At 40.5% G+C, this 23,027-nt stretch overlaps 1 protein-coding gene across 1 annotated transcript; it reads left to right on the top strand.

Annotated features, from left to right (window-relative positions):
• Positions 1-1,524: 1,524 nt before the first annotated feature.
• Positions 1,525-22,570, top strand: ZDHHC22 (zDHHC palmitoyltransferase 22). The gene is made up of 3 exons (XM_034418192.3): positions 1,525-1,843; positions 3,282-3,860; positions 19,412-22,570. Exons 2-3 carry the CDS (start codon positions 3,296-3,298, stop codon positions 19,675-19,677), a joined length of 831 nt encoding a protein of 276 aa, XP_034274083.2. The 5' UTR covers positions 1,525-1,843; positions 3,282-3,295; the 3' UTR covers positions 19,678-22,570.
• The last annotated feature ends 457 nt before the right edge of the window (positions 22,571-23,027 follow it).

Consider the following 23,027-nt stretch of genomic DNA (forward strand, 5'->3'; position numbering starts at 1 on the left):
AAGTATGAATTCAAAATAAGCATAGTTTTTTAATGCAAATACATCACAATTTTTATTCAGTATTGGTCTACAAATGGGCCAGTTTTCTTTGTTCTCATTCATCCATTTATAGCTGTCTCAGAAGAACTTTTATCTTCTCCACCCACCCCAATTACATTCATTTTAAATGTTACAGTTTTTACCAGAACTGATATTTAATTCTACTGTCCCATTCATTTGTATAATAAGCAACCATCACCAATTTATGGATTCCTAGTTTAATTTATACTCACAACCATCAGCTGATAGCAATTGCATATTTTCTGATTTAGGTTTAGCCATTTCATTCATATTTAATTGCACATTTCACTCAACTCCATTCCAGGTAAACCTTTATTCAGCTCTTTTACATTATTTCCCTTTCTCTTAATTTCACAGACACACAATGTGTCTGTATTTCTTTTTCATTTCATTTTTAGATTCCTCCTCTTTGACATTTACTCCCCTTATATTCCAAGCTGCAATTTTTCATACACTATAGTCATCAATCTGCTGTTCATCAATCTGCCATGGTCAATGAATACATACAATGATTTCTAGAAAAATAGAGACAGTCTAGGCTAGGTTCCCAACTTAGTTACTATATATCTGTGGTATATGCAGCATTCCTTGCTAATAGTAAGAGTAGTATTGTTCAGTATATCACAAGCACAACCAGTTTTACACCAAGCATGCTCATGTTTTCCACTCCAAGATATGATATGTAAAAATTACCTTGCAATTCAGTAATTGCCTTCACCACCAATTAAGAGATACAGTATGTGCAATATAGCAATTCACATTCAGAATGCTTCAATTCAGGTTAAAGGGAAAAAAGTCTCTTCATCAGTCATCAGTTTTCTGTGCAGGCAGACTTATCCAATCCCATCATGACTGCCAAGTCCATGCATTGCCTGATCCAGTATGGACTAATATTTAGAATTTGGGAAAGGAGCATTTGTACAGGCACACAGTGTTTCAGTGCTCATCAATCCCTATTAGACAGAAATTGGATTTGACGTAATCATACAATACAGTTTCAAACTTTGTCATTATTTTGGTCCAGAAATGATTACTCATCCCTTTAATTTTTCAAAGCAATCTGGAAGACATTTACAATATGTGCTAAACCCAGTGACAAACACAACTAAGCTTTCAATAATAAATGGCACTTAAAGACGGCAGCCCTGCTGGAATGTGATTGCCCTTATGTCCTGCTTGAAGCTTTTCATCAGCCTCTGATCCCCCCCTCATAGGAAAAAAGAGGTTGAAATGGATGTAGCTTGAGAGGAAACCGAAGAGAATGTAGTTGAACTCCAAGTGATAAGCTTGTCTTTTCTTCCTTATTCCACAGGTCATTGCCTTTCTGAGTTTCTAGGCTCAGCTACATATCCAAGGAAGGCTTCCTGGAAGGGCTCCAGGTAGAGGTGCATCTCTTCCGGATTTTCACAGACGGCTGTTTATACCCCCGCCTCTCCAGCGAGGGAGCGAGAGTGCGGCGGTTGGTGGTGCTGAAGGGACAGCTCCCTGTGGCGCTCCTCAAGTGAACGCACATCAGGGCGCTGAAGGGGAGGACAGCTCCCCTGTTAAGACAAAGCAGGAACCTGTGGGGGCTGCAAAGGGAGGACCCCCACTGAGCCCTGTGCATTGGAGAGCTGGTGGCAGCGGCAATGATTCTAACGGGAGCTCTCTGAGTCCTTCCGCTCTTCACATTGCTGCTGCTGCTGCTGCTGACAAAAAAGCAGCCACTGGCCTGGGGTGCCACAACATCTAAGGAGGACGGTGCTGAATGGACAGCACCTATTGCTTGGTTTCAGGCATCTAGGTAGGTCTGTGTAAATGTGTGCGCGGGCTTCTGTGTGTGTCTGTGTGTGTGTGTGTATGCGTGTGTATCTGTACGTTAGGGTGGGGGAACCCATAAAGGCTACTAGCAAGGGGATTCCAAGGTTATTTAATAATCCTGGCAGACAGGTAACCAGACGAATCTGAGTTCAGAAGTGGAGAAGGAAGTCACTTGGCATCAGGATCAAAGTGCTGGCTCAGAAAAGTTCTTTGCTGTTTTAAGCTACGTGAATTAAAGCCAGAAGAACCTTTTCTTGGAGAAATACAGTGCCTAAGTTTGCATTTCACTAGAGATGGTGAACGGGTGGCATGTGTCTGTTTGTGTGTGTGAGTATGCGTGTGTGTGTGTGCGTGTGTGAAAACCAGGACTGCTGCTAGGGAACAGAACGCTTTGTGTATTGGTTTCTTTACTGCAGTCATTCTTTTTCTTTTCTTTAAAAAAAAAAAGAACCCTGTCTTTTAAAGATTTGTCATAGAGTGTTTTATGTATGTGTCGTACATCGATTTGTTTTGGAACAGAGAGTGAAGCCTAGAGACACTGTAAGAAAGGCAGGGTGGGGAGGAGGTGAGAAGTAGTCATAGGAAAGCATCCATGTTTGGGTGTCTGGAAGGGAACGTTTGGTAGCTTCATTTTATAATGTGAACTGACTGCACAGTCACACCAGCCAGCCAGCCAGAAAGAAGAAAGCAAAAGCTTGTGGCTGTGTGGCGGAGTTCCTTCCCCGTGCACTGCTGGAGGCTGGGCAGCACTTCAGCAGCTGCTTGCAGCATTTCCTAATTATGTGTATGTCCAGATAGCAGCTGAGAAGATTTGTGGCTTTCAATGCTAAATTAGAGCATTGTTCATGATCTCTATTGCAGCAGATTAGAATAGTCCTCAACTCCCCACTATTATTCAATAATATTGCACAATCATTAGTAATAGTAAGAAGGACATCCTGCACAGAAGAGGGACTCTGGAACGGCAGACTTTGAAATGAATCCCCCCCCACGTCTCTACTTAAAGTAAGCTCACTAGTCAATGGAATACACTTCCAGGCAATTGTGGAGAGAACTCAAGCCAGGAAGTCTAGGAGCTGCCAGGAAAATAGGCAGGGACAGAGGAAGAGCCAGTCTTACCCATCAAACTCTGGAATCATATCTGAGGCTCCAGTGGCATCTCTGAAGTATAGCAGAGAGATCCTCTTTCCTTGGAAAGAATCTCTTTGCACCCCAGGCTGAGCGGGGAGTGAAGAGGACAAGCAGGAGAGGGGATGGCCTCCAAGCAGAGGGAAAGGAGAATAAGGGGCTTTGGGAGGGGTTTGCCTTCCCAACAGTGAACTGGCAAAGGAGGTGTGGAACCTGACATGACTGGGAAAGAGCAAGTGGAGGAATGAAGTTGCTGGTGGTAATGCATGTTCTCTTCTTGCTCTCCCCTGCAGGAATGTAATCCACAATGCTAGTGCTCAGGTTTCTCAATGTGGTCGCTCCAGCCTACTTCCTCTGTATCTCCTTAGTGACCTTCGTCCTCCAGCTCTTCCTCTTCATTCCAAGCATGTTCAAAGACCCTTCCACCACCCCACTTTTCTCCTCTGCTCTGCTGCATGGGGCTCTCTTTCTGTACCTCTCAGCTAATGCTTTGGGCAACTACATCCTGGTAATACAGAACTCACCCGAGGAGGACCTGGGGAAGGGCCCAGGTTTGGCTGGAGGAGCCAGAGGGGTGGCTGAGCAGCCAGATGGAAACAGGTCCCCTGCTTCAGCCCTGCCTGGCACTCACTTCTGTAGACTGTGTGCCCGAACCACCCAGAGGCATGACCACCACTGTTTCTTCACAGGGAACTGCATTGGGAATAGTAATATGCGGAACTTCATCATGTTCTGTCTGTACACCTCCTTGGCTTGCCTTGATTCCCTGGTGGCTGGGGTGGCTTATATTTCTGCTGCACTCTCAACTTCCTTTGCCAGCCCACTGGCTTTCCTAACTCTTCTGCCTCACTCCATTAGCCAGTTCTTCTCAGGTGAGTATCATCACTCCTTTTTCTCCTCTTGCAACAATTCCTTGGTTAGTGTGTGTGTGTGTGTTTTAACAATATATGGAAAATTGTCATGGTTTCTTTGTTTATTAAATTTAGGATTTAAAAAAGGGGGAGCACATCTGCAATGTTCACATTGGGATGATAAGAGAATAGGACAATGTTGGGGTTTTTTTTCTCCCACCAATCTCTCTTGCAGTGATAACATTCAGAGTCATATAATCAAGCTGAATGGCAGGAGATGCAGGATGGAGAAAAGAAGACATAATTCAGACGTTAAATTATGGTTGCAGTCAGAAACTATAGTAATAGTCAGCACTTTGGATGGTTAAAAAAGGAAGGACACATTCATGAAGAATAAGAATATTCGTAGCTTCTCCTGATGGTTGATAAGGCTGATTGGTATTTGCTACCTTCAGTTTCAGAGGAGTAAACTCCTGATACCAGTTGGTTGGGAATATGAGTAGGAGGTGATATTGTACTCATGTTCTGCTGTGAGTTTCCCATAGACACTGGTTGTCCTGTATGGCAACAGAATGCTGGATGGGATAAGGTTGGCCTGATCCCTCAGAGTTCTTCTTATGCTTTTGATAATACTACCTTGTAACAAAGTTTAGCCAACACTGAAAATTCCTAGATTTCATGAAATTCCTTGAGGTGAATGTATGAGTATTCGTTCAATTGTTCATGTGAAAGCTTTGAAAGGTGGTGAAATATGGCCACACAGCACTCAAATGTTGACAAGAGTATTAACAATATAATTGCTTTCAAGGAGAACTTGTTCCTCAGAGTGTGATTGAGAGAATTATCATACAAGTAGGCAACATGCAGCTGCCACTTCGTGGCAACATGTTTTTATTTTATTATTACAAAGGAATAAGAGGTGTTTTTTAACTTCAGATACCAATAATATTTGGAGACTATGTACTTGAGGAGTGTGTAATTATATTGTATTACCTCAAATAGCAAAATGTCTAGCAATATCCTGTTCATACCTACCCATTACACACGATCAGAATTAAATGTATTAAAAATGAAGAATAAAAAGCATAAACCTGCACGAGCCCTTTAAAACCCATTAACTAAATTACTTGGTAAGACTTAAACTGAGGAGGTACATATAGAATGGCATTATTTAGTTCCTCTTCTTGATAAATTTGTTAGGATTAAACCTTTTTAAAAGTGAAACTTCTGAATAAACATGCACAGGATTGATGTGCATAGCGCGCATATATCAACTGAAGTGTTCAGCTATTTTAACATGAAAGAAATTTTGATTTTGAACTTCATGGCCAGTACCAGATTTTGTTCTAAAATTCCTCCAACCACGGCTCTTAATAAAAAATTCCAAGAATCAAAGCACAGAAAATAATGAAGAATAAGGGATACTTTGCACAATATATTTGGGTTCAGTTCTGAAAATAACTGGGTAAAAAAAAATATTTTCTCTTTTGATAGACTTGTCTGTATAATCTTTCTATATTTTACTAAAGCTTACGGAGGGATGGAAAATGGAAAGGCTTATAAAGAATGGCAGGAAATAACATGATTATACATGATATCCATTGGCTGATTGACCTTGTGTTCATGAGGATTCTTTATTGTTTTATCATGAGTAAATGGTCCCAATCTGGTTGTTAAGATACCATAATACATTTGAATCATATGATCATAGGGCTAGAAGTGACCTCAGAGGTCTTCTAGTCTAACCCCTTGTTCAAGGTAGGAACCTTATACTATCCCATGTAACATTGATTAACATGCCAACTCATGCCGTTCTGTAAACTCTGGAATGCATTATGGTTAATTCCTCAAAGAAGATCAGAAAGCTTTTTCTTTTTTTAAGGAAGATGGATCAGTTTCTTAAATTAACATTTTGCCAAGTTTTTGTGATGTTTTCCCTCTACTCACTTTTACACAGTGGAAGAAAAAAGAAAGCGAAGATTTACTATGATATGATCCATTACATTTTTAAGGCAAAATAATCATACATTTGCTTAAAAATTAGGCAAGTTATATATTCCTGCAAATTTAGAAATTATGACTATTATGTAAATACATCTTATCATAATGGCCAGATGGCTTGCATGCCTGCTCAATCTAATGCCAGGGCTCAATGTTAATGGACAACTGCAAGACCTCTGGTTCTCCCGTTAAGAGTTTATAAACTGGAGCTGGTCTGGACATCTTTTCAAACATATTATTTCAAATAGGAATGTCTTCTACCAAAATGGGGCATGGGGCTACTCCGAGATCTTTCTTAACCGTAATTGCCTGATACAGTGCTTGTGATTCTCCATTCTTCATCAGACCTCTCTTGAGGGTAGAACGGTATAGCACTATCGTGCCTCTGCTTGCATTAGTCATATTATGAGCTTCAGCGTGCTTTCTGACACTTGCAAGATTATAGGATCTGCTTTAATTAAAATAATGATGTAGCTTCCCCGAGAATCTAATGACAGGAAGAGCCTTGACAGGGGAAGAGAACCAAATTGTGCTGTCACTAGAAAGTTTCTTCTTTCTTTCACAGCACCTTCTCTCAGATATTTGAGACATGAATTATTCTGATGCAGAAATATATGTAATTGTGTCATCATTTATTACAGTATTTGTATAGCATTAGTTCCAATTTGGCTCCTGGCTGTTTATATACTTATAAAAAGCTGAAAAGCATGTAATTTTATCTTCAGTTGTGATAAAATACAATTGCTCTAATTCTCCACTGTAAGTGACATCATAGACTGAATGTTGATGGAAACAATTATATTTTGACTACCCTTTTGAAAGGGTACCAGTCAAAAGGTGCCATTCACATTCCATGGAACGGCAATCCCACAGAGATTGAGCACATACAGAAAAATATTTCTAATTCTTTCTCCTGATATCTAATATCCCTAAGAAGGGAAGCAAGCACTCACTAGGTGATTGACCCTGCATGACTCATGCAATCCTGAAGATACTAAGATACCAACCATATAGTTCTTTATAAGAGAAAACCAACATTTCAATTTACCCTTGGAAGTCTATTGGCAACTGTAGCACCCACATTGGTTTCATATCATTCTAGTGACTCTTAGTCACCAGAAAATAGGATGTTGCATTCTTAACTGATTGCTAATTCTAGATAGTCTTCAAGATACATTGCTGTAATCTAACCAAGAGTTGATAAGGACATGAGTAATTGCTACCCATGCCTCCTGCTTTAGGTTGGGCTACAATTGATGCAGACCATCCTAACCATGGTCTTCAATTGCCTATTTAGCAGTAGTTAAGAGTTTAGAAAGACCCAGAAACCATGAACCTGCTCTTTCAGGGAATGATAGCCCAACCAAGTTATAACAGAACCAAATGAGAATGATATGGTTTCTGGGCAAACAGCATCTCTGTCTGTTGTTGTTCTAGAATCATTACTATTATTAACATAATAATATGTTAATAATGTATTAATCTGGCCATCCACCTCACTAACTGAGATTCCACTCCACTATCCAATCTAGCATGTGACTTCACATTGTTCACCTTCAGCCACAACAATTCCATATAAATTGCTGCCTTGTCAGTACATACCAGGGACTTTTCACAAGTCAGAGCTCCAAGCTTGGCATGATCAGAAAAATGTCTTGAAAATGGTTGAATCTGTGAAAAGAGCCCACACCTTTCAAGATTTTCTCCCTACATAGACAAATCCCAGGAACAGTAATACAGATCATTTTCATAGTAGGAATAGCAACATCTTGAGAAGCTGCACTCTACTAGTTAGATCCAATGAAAGAAATAATGCTTATGCATTATCTCTTATGCTTATGCATTTATTGTATAGTAACCCAGCTGAAACGATAAGTGAAAATTAAAATTAGAAAAATTTCAGCAGCTTTCTCCAACTGAATGCCTACACCCCTTATGTGCTAAAGTAAAATTTCCTTGTTTGCAGATTGCAGTAGTAGGAGTTGAAGTCCAGTTCAACTGCAGGGCATAAAACTGAGGAAAGCTGAGTTAGAAATTGGGTAGCCAAGAATGGATTTCAAAGCTTAGAATGGAATACAAAGACATCATCATGAGTTGGCATTTCTAACACCATTGTTAGCAACACTTGCTATGATCATCATGAAATCGCCCCGTATCCATCTGGAAGAAAATTATATTCCGATATTAAAGTGTAGGGAAGCTATGCAGACCATGCCATATCAAGCTTTTATAAACTTTACTCAGAATGAGTCATCAGTTTAAAAATTAATCTGTTTATTTGCTTACTTCAACAAGATTAAATAGCTGCATGTATTTTTCAGTAAATGGAGTAGAGAAGATTTATACTGTACTTGGAGGAGGTAGCAAAGCAAATGACTTCCCCGCTGCTGAAGATTAGAAATCATGACCCCTTATGAAGATTGCAGCTTTTGGGGAGAAAGTATGCCTGCACATCCTCCAATAGAATCTGAGCATGAAAATGGATAGCACAGGAATCCAATTAATATTTTTCTTCAGATTCCTTATGTGCTACTGCAAATCCATCTTCCAGGACACTAATTATACACGACTATTCTTTGCTTTTTAAAAAAGACTGGTCTGTTTTTTTCTTAACTGCTCATGATGCAATCTGACAAGACTGTATTTTTTTAAAAATGTTAAATTAATGTCATGTTTATAGAAGTATTTTGAAGGAGCCAGCTGCCACTGTTACAGCTGTCACAGTTAATGAATGCTGTTTGCTACCATGAAAAGTGTGACTCTCCTGTCCCTCATGAGGACACTGGAACAAGAGGGCTTGATGAAACTTGATGAGCATCAGTAGAAGGACAGAAGGATGTGATTTTACAAATTCATTCTTACCTAATTCCATCAATGACTGATAGAAATGCTTGCTAAATAGACACTTAATGTTCAGAGACATTTTATCCAGTGGTGAAATCCAATTTTTTTTTTTTTTGGCGTGGCAGGGGAAGGATACTGCAAAATTTCCATTCTACCCCACTCCAGGGGAAGGATATTGCAAAATCTCCATTCCCACCCCACTCTGGGGCCAGCCAGAGGTGGTATTTGCTGATTCTCTGAACTGCTCAGAATTTCCGCTACTGGTTCTCCAGAACCTGTCAGAACCTGCTGGATTTCATCCCTGATTTTATTGTAGAATACTTAACACAGAGCACAAATAACAGGTCAAGATCTTCATGTCAAATGCCATTTTTTATTTTTTTTTTGCTGTGTGCAGGGTTTCCTCTGAGTATATGCTGGCCTATAATCCGATGCATCAAAAGAAGATGGAAAATGGGAAATGCTTTAACTTTCATCTCATCCATCATAACTCTTCTCTTTCTGTTCCTTTGAGATCAATCTGACAAATAATAGAAATTGGTGATATAATGTTGAAGAAATAGCTTTATAGATAGATCATGGAGATTGAAATGCCACTTGTACCCAAAATGATATAAGTAAAAAGATAATCCCAAAGGTGCTTTTTCAAGAGGCAACCGGACTTTCTGTTTTTTCTTTGAAGATGTTTCGCTTTTCATCCAAGAAGCTTCTTCAGCTTTTACTTCAGAGCTGAAGAAGCTTCTTGGATGAAAAGCAAAACATCTTCAGAGAAAAACCAGAAAGTCCGGTTGCCTCTTGAAAAAGCACCTTTGGGACTCCCATGACCTGGATGACTGAGAATCTCCATAGACAAGTAAAAAGGTAGTATACACATCCATTTCTAGAGTACTTTCTGCCCATAGAGGAAAGTGAGACTGCTTATGGTTCAACCTTTATAGATAGGAATTTAAATTAGCCTGATTCTGACCTTTCTTACTGACATTCTCTTGACAATCTCTTCTTTGGTTGAGATGATAATATTACAAAGGACCTTTTAGAAACCCCTGAAGGAATTGCAGGTACTCTACTTGATCATTATAAGTTTCATGAGGAATATTGGAAACTTTTAACATTGCACAAAACTCTATACAGTAGAACAAAAATCTCTGTTATCTTGTTGTTGTTGTTAGTCGCAAAGTCATGTCCAACCCATTGCAACCCCATGGACAACGTTCCTCCAGGCCTTCCTGTCCTCTACCATCCCCCGGAGTCCATTTAAGCTCACGCCAACTGCTTCAGTGACTCTATCCAGCCACCTCATTCTCTCCTGTCCCCTTCTTCTTTTGCCCTTAATTGTTCCCAGCATTAGGCTCTTCTCCAATGAGTCCTTCCTTCTCATTAGGTGGCCAAAGTATTTGAGTTTCATCTTCAGGATCTGGCCTTCTAAACAGCAGTCAGGGTTGTTATCTTAAGGTTGCTTAAAGCACATAAATTTAAACTAAAATGTCTTTAAAGGTAAAAGTCCAAGTAATGATAATTTTCTACTTATTTCAGCCTGGCAAATGTGGAAATCAAAGTCTAACACACTTGCCTGCCAGATCTCCCTATTTTTATATTACTATGGTGCCATTTAATAGAGAAAATCATCAGGGATCCTACTCCATGCTTATTTAATAATTTATTTATTAGATTCATATCTAGTTATTCCTTTAGGAATTCAAGGCAGCTATAATTAAATTTCTCTAAATTTCACCCTGGCTTACATTCTTAAATATCACATTCTTATCTAATCCATATAAAGTATCACAAATAAGGAAAAACACCTGGAATTGCTTTTTGATTTGGCTGCTGTATATTATCAAGATTTTCAGAAAACTTGTTTCTTGGAGGGGTTGATATTAATGAGAAAGAAGGGGGTATGTTGAGCTTGGCTTTAGGGTTTAAAAGAAAAGATACAAAAGGGAAGTGGGACAAAGGGAAGAAGAGAATGAGATCTTCTTGGGGACAGCAGAGTAATGATCTAGAAACTGTTGTGATCAATACTGATCATACTTTCTTTGAGTGGCCAAATTGTGCTAATCTCTGGACTCAGGAAAACTGTCAATAGGAGGCAGAGCTGAGTATTTATTTGACTTGGTAGACATAATAGGCTCTATGATGTTGCTTTTCCCACTGCTGTTTGGGACAAGATTGCTCTCTGCCCTGCCATGATATTCTTTATGGATAGCAGGTGGCACGGAATGCCACTTACCCCAGATTGATGGATGAGTACATGCTGAACTTCTATAACCGGGACGATTAAGGGAAAGGAAAGTGATAAAGAGGATGTGTGTGTGATGGTCAGCCGTTAAAGATGCTGAGTTTGTCAGCTAGAAAGTTGATAGTTCAGGTTCGAGATCCAAGTGCTGTGTGATGGGGTGAACTCCTGTTACTTGCCCCAGCTCCTGCCCACCTATCAGTTCAAAAGCATGCAAATACAAATTAATAGGTACCACTTTGGTGGGAAAGTAACAGCGTTTTGTGCACTTTGGCATATAGTCATGCTGGCCACATGACCACAGAACTGTCTTCAGACAATGCTGGCTCCCTAGGTTACGAAACGGAGATGATTATCGCCCCCTAGAGTTGGACAAGACTGGATAGAGGAAACTTTTACCTTTACTTTTAAGTGACAATTTATTATCTTTAGTCAGTGTGAGCTTTGTGAATAAAGCTCATTTCATCCAATTGATCCCTGTACATCCAGTTTTCTTGAATGAGATTTTTTACTGGATTCATATAATCAAGGACAAAAATATCAAATTAAAATCCTACTTAACCAAAGATACACAGTCTTTGTAAATGGCATACTTGCCAAAATGAAAGAATATGGGGCTTTGATATTCATAAGTTAGCAATACTTCATCAAGATGAATATTTCATCAAGCTTCATTTCAGTGAACATCTATTCGAGAGAGAGTGCACCTTGTATTTTTAAGAGCCCAAGTTTCAGATCACTTTTGTTCATTTTTAGGTCTTTATTGGCTGAGTGAATTTCTTTATTAAATGAACAAGTGACAGGAGGAGGTTTGAAGTAGGACAGAAGACACACAGGCTGAAATGCCCATTAAGCCATGGAATTACACTGGATCAGAGGTAGGTTTCAGCAGGTTCTGACCAGTTCTGGAGAACCGGTAGCGGAAGTTTTGAGTAGTTCGGAGAACCAGTAGTAAAAATTCTGACTGGCCCCACCCCATCTATTCTCTGCCTCCCGAGTCCCACCTGATCAGGAGGAAATGGAGATTTTGCAGTATCCTTCCCCTGGAGTGGGGAGGGAATGGAGATTTTACAGTATCCTTCCCCTGCCATGCCCACCAAGCCATGCCACATCATGCCCTGCCTACCAAGCCACGCCCACAGAACCTGTAGTAAAATTTTTTGAAACCCACCACTGCACTGGATGACTATATCTCAATTAGTATTCCTCTGCACAACCTGTCTCATGGATTATTGTGGAAATTATCAGTAAACAGAAAAAATATACTTGGTTCCATTGGATCTTGGAAGAACAGTAGGATATAAACTAAATAAATAATTTAGCCCCAAATGCTAGCAAAATAATAAAAAAAGATCCATTAAAGAACAAGGACAAAGCCCCAGAAGATCCAGGCATGCAGTGACTATGGCAAAGTAGCAGAATCTAGTTTGCTGAAGGATGCTTTCTGGGCCCAGCTGGGGAGGAGGCAGTGTGGTAGTGTGGGCAGCGGCTCTCTGGTTGAAGTGGCAGCTGCCATGCCTTTGCCTGTGGAGCTGCTGTCCATACCACTTCCTTGCCTCCTCTGACAGCTCCATCCTGCTCCTCCTCCATAGTTGGACCTGTTGAGCTCCCTTCAGCAGATGAAGCTCCACTGCCCTGCCATGCTCACCATGTGTATCTTGGAGACACATCCTCACCCAATTCCTGAATCCTGGGCCAGAGGTAGAAAGAAGATGGTACAGGCCAACTGGGTGGCAGGGATAGGCAACAGTAATGGAGTAACAGGCAGCCAAAAGGGCAGGTATGGAGGGACAGATAGGTGAGTGGGAGGAGTTAAAGTGTACTCTGTATACTTTAAGGCAGGCCAGTTGCCAAGTGCCCAATTTCTGATCATGTGACCATAGCCATTTTGCAGCGACTATAACTTGGAGGACTGGCCATAACTACCATTTGTTCAGGGTTGCCATAACTTCATCATTCAAATGGTCGCTGAGTGAATGGCCATTAAGCAAGAACGACCTGTATGTTAATTTTTTTAAACATATTATTCTAGTCAAATAGCTATTCTGGTTGCACAGATTTTAACCCAGTCTTTGTTTTAAACTGATATGGAAGCTTCCATGTGCAAAGAGATTTCCTGTTGTATAGGGCTTGCCCTTTTTACTGTAATAGAAGTATCAGATCTGTTGCCTACATGCCTTTCAGAAAGATGCATATGTTCCTTGATCAAAGCAAATATATTCAGGACCTGATGAGGTTGGGAAAAGAGACATTCTGATTATGTCTGTTCAGTTAGTACCCAACCACAACATGTTTCCTTACCAGCAGTGTTCGTTCAGAACCACAGAAGTCAAAGAAACAAAAAAGACCATTCGAGCTATGGACAGATGAGGTAATCTTTAATGACTTTATCAGGCGGCAGAAGTATGATTTTGTGAAAAGATTTTGGGAGTATAGTTTGGAGAAAATCATGGCAAGGGGAGGAGGATTTAAATGACTGCAAAATATAAAGTACGATCGGTTACCATTTAGATAAAATAAATGACCATTCACAAAACAGTACTCCAAACACTGCTAAATTAATGAAGAGCTATAGTGGTACAAGAAACTTTGATAACTGTTCAAATTTGGACGGAATGAATTAAACTTCTTAATGAAAACTTTTCACTTTGAAGTTTCCCTTTTAAATTTCTGTGCAGGAGAATAGTCCTCAGGACAGTTCTCCAGAAGACTTGAAACCTGAAAGAAGAGCTAATTCACTATGGAAGCAGTGGTGGGTTGCCACCGGTTCTCCCCGGTTCTTGCGAACCGGTAGTGGAAATTTTGAGTAGTTCAGAGAACTGGTAAATACCACCTCTGCCTGGTCCCACCTGTATCTATTCTCTGCCTCCTGAGTCCCAGCTGATCGGCTAGAAGAAAAAAAACTGTTTAAACTCTTGCCGCAGTGCTTCAAATGGCCGCCCTACAGCTGATCAGCAGTAAAAGGCAGTGTGGTGGTAGACCAGTGCACTCCAAAAACAAATGGGTAGACCGGTGCGCTCCAAAAACAAGTAGGTAGACCAGAATGCTCCAGAAACAAATGGGTAGACTGGTATGGCTCTGCAAGCAGTTAAAAGCCTGGTAGACCAGTACCTCTGCTAAATCCTAAAGAATTGTCACATGACCATCAAACCACGCCCACAAAATAAGCCACGCACACAGAACCGGTAGTAAAAATTTTTGGAACCCACCCCGTATGGAAGGGAGAAAAAGAGCATACATATAGTAAATAAGGTACAACAACAAGGAGCTATGGGGCATCAGCATATGATAGAATTGGAATGGCTGTAATTGTTCTGACCTATAGGCTTCCTTAGAAAGCATGAACCAAAGTCTTAAACCCGGTAAAACCTCTTTTACTAACACGACTGTGAATTCCGTTCATTCACAGTCAACAAGGCTTTGACAAACAGTCTTTCAGAGGAATGTTTATCAACCCCGACTTATCTCACTTGGAACGCTGCCAGAGAACCAATTTCCAAATGCAGAGCAAGGCCAAACTTGGCACCGAGTCTATTAGAGTCACGAACAGAACTTTCCAATCTTGAAACGAGATGAACTAATTGCTTCCTGCAAAAGCCCACATCCCGTTCGCTCCTCTTTTATGTCCTATGGGAGGGGCCAATCATCTCCAAGGTGTGGCCTTACTCCCGAGTCTACCCTGCTTTCTTAATTGTTCTTGTCTTCTGGCAGCTCTGCACATGCGCACACTGGGAATGGGCTCCAGCTGTTCCTCTGCCTCACTGCTGACTAACTCCCTCTCTGCCTCCCACTCAGAGCCCTTGTCCAAGCTTTCCCCAGCCCCCAGGACTGACCCAAGTTCCTCCCCAACCTCCTCACTGTCTGACTCTGCTTCCAGCTCTGCTGCCAGCTCAGTGGGCCACAACAGTAATAGTGGAAATAGTGATTAGAAATGTAGCTATTGCAAGATCATAGAAAGGATGCTGAAGCACAGGTTTTCATGACAAAAGCAAGCAGAAAAGGTCTATTTCGGTTCTATCTTTATTGTTGCATACATATAATTCAGTGTTAATGTGCAAAATGTCTCCAGACCCAACTGTTTGTGCTCTCTAGTCTAGCTCACATGTCTCTATAGCAGAATTAATATCTCAACCTCAAACTGTCAAAGCTTAGCATATCTGGCAACCTAGCTGAGTCCCAAAATGAGGAATTAAACGCAGAAACATTGAAAATCTCCTGATTGCTTCAAAGGGGATAATGCTGCTTGCAACAAGTCATATGCCACACGTTTCTATTTAATTCTTTCTAGCGATTACAGGGTTTGTGTAGAAAATCTGTAAATCTGGTATTCTCCCCTTTATTTACCCAGTCAAATGATCCTTTAGAGAAGGAGGAAAGAAAGGAATGCGAAAAAAGCAAGACACCTATCACTTTAAAAAGTCAGGACATTAAGACTGCAGAATGTTTTCATGTTGTGAATTTGATTATATAACGAAATGTAGAAATCATTACTATAAGACAAACTAAATCGGTATCAATATTAAACTGTGATCAAAGAATCGCCCTTTGCTGAATCTGCTATCGGCTAACCTCAAAATAATAATAATAATAATAATAATAATTCAGGATTACTGATTCTCTTTCTTGTGATTCTTTTTTTTTAAATGCCCATTTAGATCAGCCAGTTGTTTTAAAAGAAGACAAAGTTAAATACAGCACTGTCCACAGTAAAATATGATACTGTACATAGTACCCTAGGGTAGCCAAGTGCGAAGAAAAAAATTTCTAAGTATGAAGTCTTAGGTGTTCTCGGAGCATGGCTGTTTATTTGCCAACATTTCATTATCTGATTAGGTAATATTATCAGTGCTGGCCAGAGGTGGGTTTCAGCAGGTGCTGACCAATTCTGGAGAACTGGTAGTGGAAATTTTGAGTAGTTCGGAGAACTGGTAATAAAAATTCTGAATGGCCCCGCCCCCATCTATTCTCTGCCTCCCGAGTCCCAGCTGATCAGGAGGAAATGGGGATTTTGCAGTATCCTTTCCCTGCCATGCCCACCAAGCCACGCCCACCAAGCCATGCCACGCCTACCAAGCTACAACCACAGAACCAGTAGTAAAAAATTTTGAAACCCATCACTGGTGCTGGTGAGTGTGAGTGTGGTTTTCTCCTTGGTATTTCCTTAATTCGAATATTGTTTTCTGCTTGATTGTTTGTTAGGTGCTAATCCCTGTTTATCTGGGTTTAACCACATGTACACAGCATTCAAAAGAGACAATAAAAAAAGCTAAGTAGGAAATAAAGAGACCAAAACACATCCTATCCAACAGCCAACACCCAGATGAGTAGGGATTATGTACACACCATTCAAAAGAGACAATAAAAAAAAAGCAAAGAAGGAAACAAAAAGGCCAGGCAACACCAAGATTAGCAGGGATTAACACCAGACAAACAATCAAGCAGAAAACAATATCCTAATCAAGGAAGAACTACCAAGGAGAAAACCATACTCCCACCAACACTGGCAGGGCAAGCTATTGTATACAAACAGAGAGCAAACACAACAATCACTTGCACTGATGATATTGCAGTATTAGTCCAGTATGTAAGCAAATAACCAAGCTCAGAGAGTACCAAGGATTTTAGAGGAAAATATATTATCTTCTATTAGATTTCTATACCTTTAATAATTGTACAGAAAGAGAAATTCAGCAGATAGAACTATGAAAGATTCAAGAGTCCTCTCCTTTTTTTTTTACACTAATTGTGATTGAAAATGAATTATATTTACCTGAATTGACTGGTTATGTTGAAAATTACTCTAATTAAATTGTAATCAAGAGAATTCCGGAAAATAAAATATTTATAGTACAATCTTATGCAAATATATTTTTAAGTTAGCTCCATTGAAGTTAAAATATGTATTTATGAGTTATGTTCTGTAGGGCTATTTCCTTGCAGGGTGCTTACATCATTACAACCTTGTTTTTCTTCTATTCAATTGTACCCAGTTGTCAGAGATTTTACCCGAAAGTTTTAGTGACAAGGTTTTTCAGAAATGGTTTGCCATTGCCTCCTTCGTAGGGCTAAGTAACCCAGTCATCCAGGTGGTTTTGTGCCTAAGATGGGACTAGAACTCATCATCTCCCAGTGTCTAGCTTGATGCCTAAAATCGTTCTCATTACAGCTTTAATTTTACACTTTTCTCCCCTCCTAGCTATCTGGGAAGAAGATGATGAATATAATACATTTTAAACTCTGTTCACTTTGGGATAACTAGCTATCAGTAGCTTACATCTGTTTCTGAGTCTGCTACTGTCAAGCTACACTGTGCAAACCAGCAGTGACTGAGTGCCTCTGAATATCCCTGCATATCCTGCCTTGCTATGATTGTCCAACAGCTTGCCTGTTTCTAATAGACTCAGAAGGAGAGGGCAAAGTAAGTGCTGATCTTTCCTCTCAGCACTTAACATTGAGGATATGAAGAAGAGAGATAACACAGCATGAAGAGGAACAGAGCAGGGGTGAAATCCAGCAGGTTCTGACAGGTTCTGGAGAACCAGCAGCAGAAATTTTGAGTAGTTTGGAGAACTGGCAAATACCACCTCTGGCTGGCCCCAGAGTGGGGTGGGAATGGAGATTTTACAATATCCTTCCCCCTGGAGTGGGGTGGGAATGGAGATTTTGCAGTATCCTTCCCTTGCCATGCCCACCAAGCCACGCCCACCAAGCCACACCACACCCACCAAGCCACGCCCATAGAACCGGTAGTAAAAAAATTTGAATTTCACCACTGGAACAGAGTACTCTGGGGCATATACAGGTAGTCCTCATTTTATGACCACAGTTTAGCCCAAAATTTCGGTTGTTATGTGAGATGTTTGTTAAGGTTGTTAAGTGAGCTGCCCTGAGTCTTCGGAGAAAGGCGGCATATAAATTGAACTAATAAATAAGTGATTTTTTCCCCATTTTACAACTTTTCTTGTCACATTTGCTAAGTGAATCACTGCAGTTGTTAAGTTAAGTAACACGCTTATTAAGTGAATCTGGCTTCCCCATTGACTTTGCTTGTCATAAAGTCGTAGAAGGTGATCACTTGATCCCGGGACACTGCCACGGTGATAAATATGAGCCAGTTGACAAGCACCTGAATTTTGATCACATGACCATAGAGGTGCTGCAAAAGTTGTAACTGTGAAAAACGGCCCTACGTCACTTTTTTCAGTGCTGTTGTAACCTTGAATGGTCACTAAATGAACTGTTGTAAGTCAAGGACTATCTGTACTTCGATAGTGTTGGTTAATTATATGTACGACACTGTATGATAGTGGTGAACTCTGGGTCTGACCCTGCAAACCAGCATTTTCTGGGGGATCTGGTTGCTTTCCTTTAATCTACGGGGGAACCGGCTATAGTTCTTCACCTAATTTCAAATCTGCCAGCAAGCGATTTAAACGCTGAGGAGAGTGATCTGTCCCTTCTGTTGTAGGTGTATATAGAGAAAAAGCGAGTGAATGGATGGCATCATTCACTTAGGCTTCTGACACTGGCTGGTGGCCCTTAAGATTACCTCAGGGAATGTCAGCCTCGACAGGAAAGTAGCACACCTGTAGCAACTGTAATGGGTGGATCTTTCTCAATTACTCTTTACTGAACTTCCAGAGAACACTTATTTTCAGGTTAAGGTTTATTTGGTATTATCTTTCATTCCTTTCAGTTAAATGCATCCAGAACTTCAGACAATATCAATATGACTACTCTGTCCATATAGTCATCCAATATTTTGGGATGTTCACTGTTTTAGTAAAATTGGTAACCAAATGGATTTGCCTTTCCATTCTTCCATTTATTGGTTTAGGACTGTGGGCTCCTACAAAGATGAGGGGGAGTGGGTGGGTGTCAAACTATTTTCCAAAGCACCAAAAGGTGAGACAAGAAACAATGGTTGGAAACTAACCAAGGAGAGAAGCAACCTAGAGCTAAGAAATTTCCTAACAGTGAGAGCAATTAACCAATGGAATAGCTTGCATTCAGAAGTTGTGGGTGGTCCATTACTGGAGGCTTTTAAGAAGAGGCTGGACAACCATTTGTCTGAAATGGTATAGGGTCTCTTGTTTGAGCAGGTGGGTGGACTAGAAGATCTCCAAGGTCCCTTCCAACTATCATTCTATCTTCTATGGTCTAAGTCAGTTCCATACCTGTTTTTATCTGATTCTCATTCACGTGCTTTTATTTGGTTTCTGACCAGTAATAAACAAACCCAAGACTAAGGTGTTGGATATTAAAATCGCCATCCACCTTCGCTCAGAATGACTAATAGCAATGCTGGCTGGAAGTTGTGATCCAACACATTTTGTGAGGAGTAGATTAGAAAATTTTGATATACAATACGAACACATATAAGGTAAGCGTCATCAACTTGACAATTCCTGGCTGAATGTCTGCAGTGCCAAAGAATTTATAAAATAACTGATCTCTTTCTTTCTTTCTTTTCTCTCATTGGCATTTGCAGGAGCTCTTCTAAGCTCAGAAATGTTTGTCATCCTCATGCTATACCTCTGGCTGGGGATTGGACTTGCCTGTGCCGGCTTCTGTTGCCACCAAATGCTGCTAATCCTGCGAGGGCAAACACGGTACCAGATGCGGAAGGGGATGGCAGCCAAAGGCCAGCCCTGGAAGAAGAATCTGGAGGAGGTCTTTGGGAAGAGATGGCTGCTTGGACTGCTTATTCCTGTGCTCAGTGTGGGAAGTGACTATCACCAGCAGAAGGAGAAGTGACAGCTCCCTTAACACTTAGCAACATGCACAGGTGCACGCACACACGTGCATGTACACACATTTGCCGTAGCAGAATGCAGCTCTTGGATATACTTGTCCTTTCCCCACCTTGTAGCCTTGCAATGTGTCAGAGAGAAAAAAAAGGCAAGTGTTGAGGCCATGGGGCTAATTCTATGATTTAGAAGAAGTGGGACTGACCTCCTCTAGAACAACTGAAGCTATGTCAGTCATCTCTGGGTTGCTAAAGATCTTAAGCAATCCTTCCCTTGAGAAGCCGGGTCTCTCCTCCCACTCACCCCTACGGTTGAGTTTCCTCCCACCTTGACTTTTGTGCTTAATTGGGGGAGGAGGAGGAGGAGCATCCTTCCCCTTCAGCTTCTCCAAGGTAGCCTGTATTGTCATGAACAGGCTGTAAGCACAAGCATAGGTTCCTGGGAGATTTGTTACTGAAGCCAATGTGTTAGCTGAAGCTTTTGGTGGCTTAAAATGACCCCAATTAAGAAAGAAGCTGTTTTTTTTTTTTTTTTTGCAAACACTGGGCAATAGAGATGGTTAAACACTTAAAAGCAGAAAGAAACACACACACACACACACACACACACACACACGATCTGGGAAAACAAGTACAATTTATTTATCTTCTGAAATGGAAAGCACTTATTTGTCCCCCTAACTACCTCTGCTCAAATATGCAGGAATGGCATTTAATAGCCTTATCGTATGTCCACCCAGGAGAAGAGAGACATTCCCACCTTACAGCAGGGCTGCCCTTGAAACAGCATCTTGGAAAGTAGTAAAGGACCAGTCCGTGGTGCCTCTCTCAGCAAAAACAGGCTCCCAATCTCCATTTTCGGCTGGGATGGCCTCCTGCAACCCTCTGCAGCGAAAACAAAGCTTGGGAGGGCCGCCCTCCCGAGCTCCATTTTTATTGGCAGAGGGTTGAAGGAAGCCGTCCCAGCCGAAAACGGAGATTGGGAGCACATTTTCACTGGCAGAGCACTCAGGCCACCACAGGTGCCCCTGACATGAGTGATGTCAAGCTGGCCACACCCAACCCGGGCCCTCGAGGTCAAACGCAACCCTGATGCGGCCATCAATGAAATCGAGTTTGACATCCCTGTTCTACAGAATGAGGCTTGTTTTTTCAACCTGTCTCCCGGCTCTGCTTGAAATGAATCTAGCTCAAAGTATCACTAGCAGTATTGTTTGGGGCGGTTGGGGTGGGGATGGGGGATACAGAGGAAAAATAGATGGGGATATGTAAAGAAAGGAATGACTCTCTCCTGATGCTTTCAACTCTGAAAAATTGCCATTGACTTCTAGCAAGCCAGGAGATCAGCAAGAGAAAGCAGGCCCCATCATTCTGCATCTGTCACAGAAGAAGTCAAGTGAAATACTCAATTGAATTATTGAGGAGAGGGTAGAAGCCCTCAAAGTAGAATTTTGCAATCAGTCAGTATATCATAATTAATAAGACGAAGACTTTGACCCATGCCTGGGAGATAAGAACATATTAGGGACAAACTCAGCCTCACTATCTCTTTTCTACTCTGCATGTCCTCTTAAGCTAAGGTTTATTTCATGGCCTGTTCATAGCCCAGTGATGGCTTTTTGGATGCACCCATTCCACTCTTCACTAACCAGCCGAAAGGGGCTGGAGGCAAATCTTTAAGCTCAGAGAAACCAGTTCTTGAGTTTAAACAAGAAATCCAATCAACCTTCTGATCAGGTGCTGATTAGCTCAGCACACACTCCTGTGTTCTCTATGCTAGGATTCCTTAATGGTAAGTGCCTGATTTGTGTCTTTTTTTTTTTTTTTAAGAAAAACTATCTTCCCGTATCATGAAATTTGCAGAAACTTAAAACCCATCACTATTTCAAAAATTAGAACTTTTTCCCCCAAGAATTTTTTTAGTGTGTCTCTGTGTGTACAGAGAACCCTGTGCATGTGCAGAGAACATAATTCTTATGGGAAAACACACACACAAAAATATAAATACGGATGCACTCTCCCATTTATTACTTAACACAATATTTTGTGTCATTTTTAGATTTGGGAACCAAAGTATTACAAAACAAGAATGATTGAGCTAGTAACATAATGTACAATACAGGCAATATTGGATGTGGGTTTAAAATATAAACCTATTAAAAACTTAGTGAAAAAGATTTTTATGATGTCAGAAAGATACAACTGCATGTGGTGAGAACAGAGCATGTCACCAAGAGAGAATACCAATGAGGAGGCACCAAACATTTTTTTATCTTGGATAATGCAGATACTTGGAGAATGATATGTATGGACAGGTTGATTTGTTTCTGAATTAAGTTTCTTTTTTTTAGCTGCCCTTCTTGTATGGGTCCTGGAGTTCTATGCAGGGAATGCAAAATCCAAAATATGTCCCAACATAGTAAAATAGAAGGTTAATATGAAAGTAAAACTCCTACCCTCAATATTCAAGTCTATGTCACAGAGAATCTGGATTCAAAATATTCCCAGATTCAATCCATTCTTTTCCAACCAGCTGACCATTATTCAAAGTTAATATTAATCAGCACAAGTAACCTCACTGTCTTCTTGAAGTACTTGGAGAAATTCTGGGGAGGCACTAGATGCTGGAGATCTTTTTTTTAAATGACATTTTTAATCCACATGTATTTTTTGGTGGTACCAATACATTCAGAGGAAACAAAGAAGGTAACATAATCTGAAGAATTGCTTTGATTATAAGAAATCTTAGGAGAAAAAAATAGCTAGTAAGTTAGATAGATAATAGCACATTTAGAAAAAAAGGACTTCTAGTAAGACATGCACTTGCATGAAAATATATTTAACTACCTACTTAATAATATGCTGCATTTGCACAACAATAAAGTGTTCGGGTTGTTTTTTTTTGTGTGTGCTTTGTATGTTGACATCTTTCTATGTTGTATCTAACAAAATGAAATTCAATGTAGAGAAAAGTAAAGTCTTACATTTAGGCAAGAAAATATACCCATTCACCCATATAGACTGGGTGAAACCAGGCTTAATAGCAGTAACTGTGAGAGGATCTTGGAGTCTTAGTGGACAACCAATTAAATATGAGTCAACAGTGTGCGGCGGCAGCCAAAAAAGCCAATGCAATCCTAAATTACATTAACAGAGGGATACAATCAATATCAAGTGAGGAACTAATACCACTCTATAAAGCCTTAGTAAGACCACACCTAGAATACCGCATCCAGTTTTGGTCACCACACTATACAAAAGATGTTGAGACTCTAGAAACAGTACAGAGAAGAGCAACCAAGATGATTAGGGGACTGGAGGCTAAAACTTACAATGAACAGTTGCAAGTACTTGGCAT

The sequence above is a fragment of the Pantherophis guttatus genome, chromosome 1, assembly GCF_059756535.1.
Source record: "Pantherophis guttatus breed Tessera chromosome 1, ASM5975653v1, whole genome shotgun sequence".
In the NCBI taxonomy this organism is placed as follows: domain Eukaryota; kingdom Metazoa; phylum Chordata; class Lepidosauria; order Squamata; family Colubridae; genus Pantherophis; species Pantherophis guttatus.

Coding starts and splice junctions, on each gene's coding strand:
- ZDHHC22 (XM_034418192.3), top strand. CDS start 3,296: ATGCTAGTGCTCAGGTTTCTCAATGTGGTCGCTCCAGCCTACTTCCTC. Junction 3,861..19,411: donor CATTAGCCAGTTCTTCTCAG/GTGAGTATCATC, acceptor TGGCATTTGCAG/GAGCTCTTCTAAGCTCAGAA.